The sequence below is a fragment of the Vulpes lagopus genome, chromosome 9, assembly GCF_018345385.1.
Source record: "Vulpes lagopus strain Blue_001 chromosome 9, ASM1834538v1, whole genome shotgun sequence".
NCBI classification, from domain to species: Eukaryota; Metazoa; Chordata; class Mammalia; order Carnivora; family Canidae; genus Vulpes; species Vulpes lagopus.
In genome coordinates, this window is record NC_054832.1 from 22,052,720 (window position 1) to 22,060,713 (window position 7,994).

The 7,994-nt window shown below is 44.1% G+C and overlaps 1 protein-coding gene across 1 annotated transcript; it reads right to left on the reverse strand.

The window, feature by feature from the left end:
* Positions 1-275: 275 nt before the first annotated feature.
* Positions 276-6,606, reverse strand: UTP23 (UTP23 small subunit processome component). The gene is made up of 3 exons (XM_041769699.1): positions 6,334-6,606; positions 2,897-3,071; positions 276-1,137 (listed from the first exon to the last, which is right to left on the reverse strand). Exons 1-3 carry the CDS (start codon positions 6,519-6,521, stop codon positions 757-759), a joined length of 744 nt encoding a protein of 247 aa, XP_041625633.1. The 5' UTR covers positions 6,522-6,606; the 3' UTR covers positions 276-756.
* Positions 6,607-7,994: the final 1,388 nt, after the last annotated feature.

The window sequence follows — 7,994 nt, forward strand, 5'->3', positions numbered from 1 at the left end:
GTTTCTGGATAAGGGCAAGAAGTACTTGGATGACAGCTGAGCAACATAGCTGGCAGAAAACCTTCCTACATTGGAGGACAGAGGACTCTAGAAGTATCTCCTGGAGTGAGGAATTCTCTCACATTATCATATAGAAAATTCTAAGTTCCTTTACAGAGTTATTGGAAAATGAGGCAAAACCTAGTCAGAGACTTAAAGAAAATGAGGACATTATTAACTTTCAGAATAACAAAGTAGTACAGGAAATAAATTCAATCATAGCATGGAAAAGTTTATAGTCATAATAATGAAAATGCTTTATTTATAAAGGCTAAAGTATTAATATATTAGAAATGTGGAGGAGTAATAAAAGCAAAATTTCCACTTTATAGTAGAAAGTCAAATAACAGATGGACGAAAAGGTAGCAGCATATTCTTATTATTTGGAAGTATAAATTTTACAACCACTGTGTGAATTGAATGAAGACTTTCTGTGAATGTGAAAGGGGACAACCTCTTGTTACAAATCTTTTGTATTTTTTTACACTATTTGCATATAATGTTAGGGTGTAGAGGGATATGGTGAGACAAAGAGACAACAGTTTTATACTGAAAAAGTGTTTTGTTTTGTTTTTTAATACAAATAATCTTACTCAAAGGCTTATGGGTCAATATCTATTTATAAAAATAATAGTCTTTTATTGTAAATACTTCCACAGTTTTAAAAAGAAATTTGTTTTTCACATTTGAGCGTCTTTAAAAGTATTCAAAGAATTATCATTCTGCATTCTGCTTTTCAGAAAGTACTTTTGAGATAGATCTGTTCCGAATTCTTTTTCTTTTTCTTTTCTTTTCAGAGGCAGACGATTTTGTATCCTGTGCTTTCTTCTTTTTCTTCAAACAGCTAAGAGGATTGGGGCCACTTATTTTCTTGTGTTTCTTTCTTCTTCTCTGTTCAGGGTTTTTCACTAAACCCTGTTCTTCTTTGAGTTGCTTGATACTTTGTTTCTCATGCACAGAGACAAGCTGACCTGACTCTACTGCTTTAACAAAAGCAACTGTTTTGGGAGAAGGTTTGTCCAAGACTATAGTGTTCTGAATAATAAACATGAGAGGAACTCCAGGCTTTTTCTTTACTTTCATAGACAAATTCTGATCCTATTAAAAGAAAAAAGAATGGTTTAGTTCAGATATTAAGCCAATTAAATAAGATGCCTTAAATAGTAAAAATAAAAGAGATCACAAGTTTTACTTTACCTTTTTTTTTTTTTAAAGATTTTATTTATTTATTCATGAGAGAGAGAAAGAAAGAGAGAGAGAGAGAGACAGAGAGAGAGAGGAGAGGCAGAGACAAAGGCAGAAGGAGAAGCAGGCTCCATGCAGGGAGCCTGATGTGGGACTCGATCCTTGGTCTCCAGGATCACACCCCAGGCTGAAGGCAGTGCTAAACTGCTAAGCCACCAGGGCTGCCCACAAGTTTTACTTTTCAAATCAGTTATGTCCGTATCACTAATGGGAGTATACATTATGATTTAAAAAAAAGGAAGACAACCATGAAATCTGAACACAGTTAAGAGGCAACAATGTGAACCAGACATCATTATGTAGCACCACAAATTACAAACTAACCCAAAGGTAAATGTATTAGGCAATGCCCCATGTTTCTACTCTAAGACATGCTTCAAAAAGGGGTAAGAATGTTAACAGAGGATGAAGGAATAGCAATAAAGAATTAGCTGACTCAGATTCTAGATTCAGCTCTGCATCTAATTGTATGATTTTATAATTCTAAGCATATTTAAACAAATTTGTATGTATGTGAACTTCTTTGTTAACATCAATCCTGAGAGTCTCTCTTTCCCCTTCCTAGTCTTTAAAAGTCAGAAACAGTTCTATATTGGTAGCACAATTTCAAGTAATATGAAACATGACTTTTAAAATTTTTTTTTTTTTTTTTTTTTTTAATGATAGTCATACAGAGAGAGAGAGATAGAGGCAGAGGCATAGGCAGAGGGAGAAGCAGGCTCCATGCACCAGGAGCCCGACGTGGGATTGGATCCCGGGTCTCCAGGATCGCGCCCTGGGCAAAATGCAGGCGCTAAACCGCTGCACCACCCAGGGATCCCTGAAACATGACTTTTTGAGAAAAAATATGAACTATAAGAACATGAAAAAACACTGATGAACACAGAATGTAAAATCTTTGCTCCACACATTTTCCCTTCAAGAACCCTGAAACATACAATCACATCTTTGTCAATAACTGTATTTATTTTATTTTACTATTTTATTTTAAGATTTTATTTATTTATTAATGAGAGAGAGAGAAAGCGAGAGAGAGAGAGAGGCAGAGACACAGGCAGAGGGAGAAGCAGGCTCCATGCAGGAGCCTGACGTGGGACTCGATCCCAGGTCTCCAGAATCACGCCCTGGGCTGAAGGCAGCGCTAAGCTGCTGAGCCACCCGGGCTGCCCAATAAATGTATTAAAAAAAAAAAACCTCAGAAAGAAGAAAAATCAATTATGCTTAAGGTTCTCTTCTCAAATTCTCCAATGATAACTGCTTTTTTTTTCCTCTAAGATTTTATTTATTTGACAGAGAGAGAGCACACAAGCAGAGGGAGTGGCAGGGAGAGGGAGAAGCAGGCTCTCTGCAGAGCAAGAAGCCCAACGTGGAGTCAAACCCAGGACCCTGGGATCATGACTAGAGCCGAAGGCAGATGCTTAACTAACTGAGCTACCCAGGTGCACTGACAACTGCTTTTATTGACTGTAAATTAACTTAAAAGGCTTCATTTTAAAAAGTTGAAACATTTTAACCAAGCACTTCCACCTAATTTTTTCTGATTATAAGTAGCTCCACATGAAATATAAATACAAATGATTAAAATGGAATCTGGTTTCAAAAGCATTATCACCTGTGTTGCCACAAAATAATGATGAGGATTTCCCTCTTCAATCATGGAGAGCAGACATTCTGATCCACTCACTGCATTCTTGAAATGGGGACAATTTCGGACTTGGCATTTTTGTGCAATCAGTTTTGCCCCATATAAGTCCTTTCCCAACGTTTCTAACTCTTTTAACACACATCTGGGGAAAAAAAAAGTTATTAGCAGCTCACAATTATATCATAGACATATATCGATTGTTCACATAAACTAAGTATAAAAAATACTCAATTTTATGAAATTAAAACTATATCATTACAATCAATTTGTCATGTGTTGGCCCCAATCATATGGTAGCCATTTTACTCTTTTAAAAACCTGGAAAACACAAACATTAAGTAGAAGGAATAATAGTTCACAACTTGCTTTTTCAGTCTGCATTTCTGTATTAATATAAGCCAATGTTTTTCAAAGTGTCAGCTAAAAACTAACCATATCAAAATGAAAGTGATAATTGCATTAATTTATACTCCTTTCTCATCCCCAAATCTGCACCTCTCGTGGAGCCAAGTATTAGCATTTTAATAAGCTCCCTAGGCACGTCTTCCATCAAAGAAAGAAAGAAAAAGAAAGGAAGGAAAGAAACTGGGAGGGTGAGTTGGTGGAAGGAAGGGAGAAAAAATTATGAGAACTACCTAGTTAAAAATTAATCTCTAGCCAGCTCTTGCCAGACTCTACTCACTTTAGCATGTCTTTAGTTTTTAAGAAGAGACTCCTTTCTAGTCGTCAGTTTTGAACCCTTTTTTGGAGTTTCAGGCCCAAACCGCCAAGTATTTATTGAATGTTTCCTATGGATGTACATCAGCTCTTCAAATTCATGTTTATAATTAAAGTACTTCCCTGCCTCCAAACTTCTCCAGGGCAAGCTATCTCTTTGAATTTATTTTATTTATTTTTAATAGATAAAATCTTCATATTAAAAAAAATTTATTTATTCAAGAGAGACAGAGATAGAGAGAGAGAGGCAGAGACACAGGCAGAGAAGCAGGCTCCATGCAGGGAGCCAGATGCGGACTTGATCCTGGGTCTCCAGGATCGCGCCCTGGGCTGCAGGCGGCGCTAAACGGCTGAGCCACCCGGGCTGCCCTAGCTCTTTGAATTTATTAACTTCTCAGACCCTGGGTGTAAGTCAGAAATCCTAATTGACCTTTTCTTCCTCATCCCTACCTCTACCCCACTACCTGTTAGTCCTATTTCGGCTGTTGGTATCTATCTTATGTCTCTTTGTAGAACTCCGACATTCCTGCCTTTCCTCTCTAAAGTCCAGGCTCCCATTGTATCTTGATTGGACAACCATAAAAGGAGTTTGCCTGTCTTCATGCTTTTGCTTCTCCAACTTAGCTGCCGCACCACCGCAATTAGCTTTTCTAAAAGACAGCTATCAGGTCTGACAGCAATTATCTCTTCATAATGCACACCAAGAATTGACAGAATAATATGCTTTAAAATGAACTATTAGTAAGGTGGGAGGATGGATAAATGAAACAAGATTGGCTGTGCCGATAATTCGAAAAGCTGGGTGATAGACATTTCATTGGACTACTCTACTTTTGCGTATATATATAAAATATTCTTGAAGTTAAAATGAATCTTTTAAGGAAAAAAATGCTATAGAATATTGTTTCATGCCGTACTTCCCAAACTTTTTTTATTATAGTACTACATTAAAAACATTAATATTTCTAGGCACACAGGAGTAAACAGACAGGTTTTGTGTAGCCAGAAGCGAGGGACTCAGGGCACAGGCCAACTAAGGAGCTGTCTGGCAGCCCTGAGGGCTAAGGGGATAAAAAAATTGTGGGGTATCTATAACCAATCTGAGGCGCTACTAGAATATGGAAAGCTGTTCAGTATTATGCGAGAAAAGCAGGCCAATAATGTTGTATGCCCAGGAAGAGTCCGTTCCTGTGTGTGTGCATGTGCATACATAAAGAACGGGATGGATGCTGCAGCATGTTAACAGTGGTAGTAATTCACTGGGGACATTTTAATTTTCTTTTTTTACTTTTTTTGAGTAAATACTCTCCAATGGGGGAGAACCCCCTAAGTTTCTTATCAGTTCATATTGTATATTCGATTTACCTTCTTCCCAGCTTCGTTTCCAATTACATCCTGTGCTCTAACCTCTTTTCCAGGCATTTCACGACTCCATTTCTTTCCTTTTTAAATAAAAAGGATTTATTCATTTATTCATGAGAGACACAGGCAGAGGGAGAAGCAGGCCCCATGCAGGGAGCCCGACGCGGGATCGGATCCCGGGTCTCCACGATGATCACGCCCCGGGCCGAAGGCGGTGCTAAACCGCTGAGCCACCCAGGCATCCAGGAGTCGATTTCTTTACTCAAGAGGTCTCCACAAGTCACTTATCTCTTTTCTGTCACTCAAATAGTCCTTCGGGGGAAGCCCGGGTGGCTCAGCATTTTAGCGCCTGCCTTCAGCCTGGGGAGTGATCCCGGAGTCCTGGGATCGGGTCCCGCGTCGGGCTCCCTGCGTGGAGCCTGCTTCTCCCTCTGCCTGTGTCTCTGCCTCTCTCTCTCTGTGTGTGTTTCTCATGGATAAATAAAATAAAGATCTTAAAAAAAAAAAATAGTCCTTCGCCTCAGAACCGAAAGGAGTCTGGGCTCGAAAGTGATGTCTTCTACGAAACCCTCGGTGACTGCATCCTCACTCCCATCCCCAAGAAGTTCCATTTTAAAAGTGTCCCCACACTGAGGAAGTCACGACAGGTTGGGGTCAAATCACACCCACGGGGGCGGACTTAGGCACTTCGCTGGCCATGAGGGGGGCCGTGTGTCCTGTTGGAGTAACCCTCCGTGACCGGAGCAGTGCCCGGCCTGCGGCTGGTACCTATTAAGGCGGCTGAATAAACAAATGATCACGGGCAAAGGTTTTAACCTCGAGTTCTGGATTCTCTGCCTAGCGATCGAAGATGTCACCTCACCGAGCAGTTGGCAGGCTTGAAATTTTTTTTTTCATTTACGCCAGGAAAAGGTGCCCAAATGACAGCAACCCCTGACGGGGCAGGTTCTGGGCGCCCGCAAGCGCTCTACACACACTCGACCTCGTTTGAGCCTCACAGCAACCTCCTCAGTCACGGTCTCCTCCGCACAGACGAGAACTCCAAGGCCCAGAGTGAACTCGCCGGAAAAGCACCGCTGGTGGGGCTGGGGCCTAGACTCGAGGCCAGGTCGCACTGCGGGGCACGGGTCTTACGCGTGGCGCTGCACTTTCTACCGACATTGCAGACACTCGCCTGGCCTCCTCAGCGCCTGCGCGGTCACCTCCTCGTGGGTGGGGCGTTTGGCGCGGCGCGCCTCCGCCTCCACCACACCCGCACGACCCCCGCCCGCCCGGGCCTCCTCCCCGGACCCGCCGGGCCTCCTCCCCGGACCCGCCGGGCCCACCTGGTGGTGCACAGCTGCGTCTCCCCCATGAGGTAGCGGGGCAGCTGCTCCCGCAGCTGGATACGGCCGCGCAGCGCCGCCTGACAGAAGGTACCGTCCAGCAGGATCTGGTACGGCTCGCGAACTCCGAAATTATTGCGGAAGAAGCTGAGATGCTTCTTGGCGTGTTTCTGCCTCGTGATCTTCATGTCCGGTTGTCGAGGACCGAGACCTACGGCTCTAAGAGACGCCTACAGCACCGGCCGCCCCTCCCGGAAGTAAAGCTCCTTTGCCCCCGGAAGCAAACGCCCCCATCTCCCGGGCCTGCCCCGCCCCTGCTTACGTCACGGCCAGACGAGCGCGCGCTTCATTCGCAGCGCCCGCGCTTTACGGCGCGCGCCCTCGGAGCCGTGCTTGCGCCCGGCGCGACCCTGGGCCTGCCGTCAGGCGCAGCCTCTCAAAGGTTGGCGGTAAACGATAATCAGCGAGAGATCTCGGAACCCTGGTATGCTGCCGCCATCGTTCTAAGTAATTTACCATCCGTCATTCCCTTTAATGCGTGTAATTCCCAAGTGGGGAAAGCTGGACGACGCCGGGAGGTTTGTCCGACTGCCTTCCCCTAAAGTTAAGGCAGTTTGCTAAGGGCACGTGGTCTGCAGTGTTAGGACTGAACCTGGAAACCGCCGCTGGGGTTAGGGTCCCCGTAGTCCGGTGTTCTTGCTACCCACCCCCCGGAGGAGCTACTGTGGCCCAGAGCCGAAGTTTGGGCGGAAGATCACATCATTTTCCATTTCCCCCGCCCCTTAGGACCGTTCTAAATGGTTTCCCCAAGGTGTTTTCCAAAACACTGTCAAGAGCTGCTTTTTCTGAGGGTCAGAATCGCTAAACTTGAGTCCTATTTCTGCCACTAACCCAGGCTGTTTCACCTTGAGCAACAACTCACAAGAGCTGGGTCCAGTTCTTCAGTCTCCCAACTGGTTGGTGGGACTAGACTATTTAAAATATAAATATATATATTATTTATTTGTTCATGAGAGACACATGCAGAGGGAGAAGAAGCAGGCTCCATGCAGGGAGCCCGACGTGGGACTCGATCCCAGGTCTCCAGGATCAGGGCCTGGGCTGAAGGTAGCGCTAAGCCGCTGAGCCATCCAGGCTGCCCCTGGGTGAGACAAAATAATTATTTTATTTTGCTTATTTTTTTTAATTTATGATAGTCACACAGAGAGAGAGAGAGAGAGGCAGAGACACAGGCAGAGGGAGAAGCAGGCTCCATGCACCGGGAGCCCGACGTGGGACTCGATCCCGGGTCTCCAGGATCGCGCCCTGGGGCAAAGGCAGGCGCCAAACCGCTGCGCCACCCAGGGATCCCCTAAGAACACTTTATGTGTCTCCACTCTCTTGAGGTGTGAAGATCACATACTGCAGTAATAATAGGAAGGGGAAAAGATGGCCAAAAGTTTGCAAATTAGGTGGTCAACTCAACTAATGAAGAGTTCTTTAGAAAACGTTGTTCTCCAGCAAGTAACTGCCAAGCATCCGCCTCAATTCACAGCATGATAATCAAAGAATGGGGAGAATAGAATTTTGCATATTTGCCCTGGCCTGGAATCTGTCCCAGATCTAGTTTTGGCTAACGCTCGAAAGAAAGGACCGACACAGAACAGTGATTTACAAAGTGA

Coding starts and splice junctions, on each gene's coding strand:
- UTP23 (XM_041769699.1), bottom strand. CDS start 6,521: ATGAAGATCACGAGGCAGAAACACGCCAAGAAGCATCTCAGCTTCTTC. Junction 3,072..6,333: donor ACGCAGCTGTGCACCACCAG/GTGGGCCCGGCG, acceptor TTTTTTCCCCAG/ATGTGTGTTAAAAGAGTTAG. Junction 1,138..2,896: donor ATTATTTTGTGGCAACACAG/GTGATAATGCTT, acceptor TTCTTTTAATAG/GATCAGAATTTGTCTATGAA.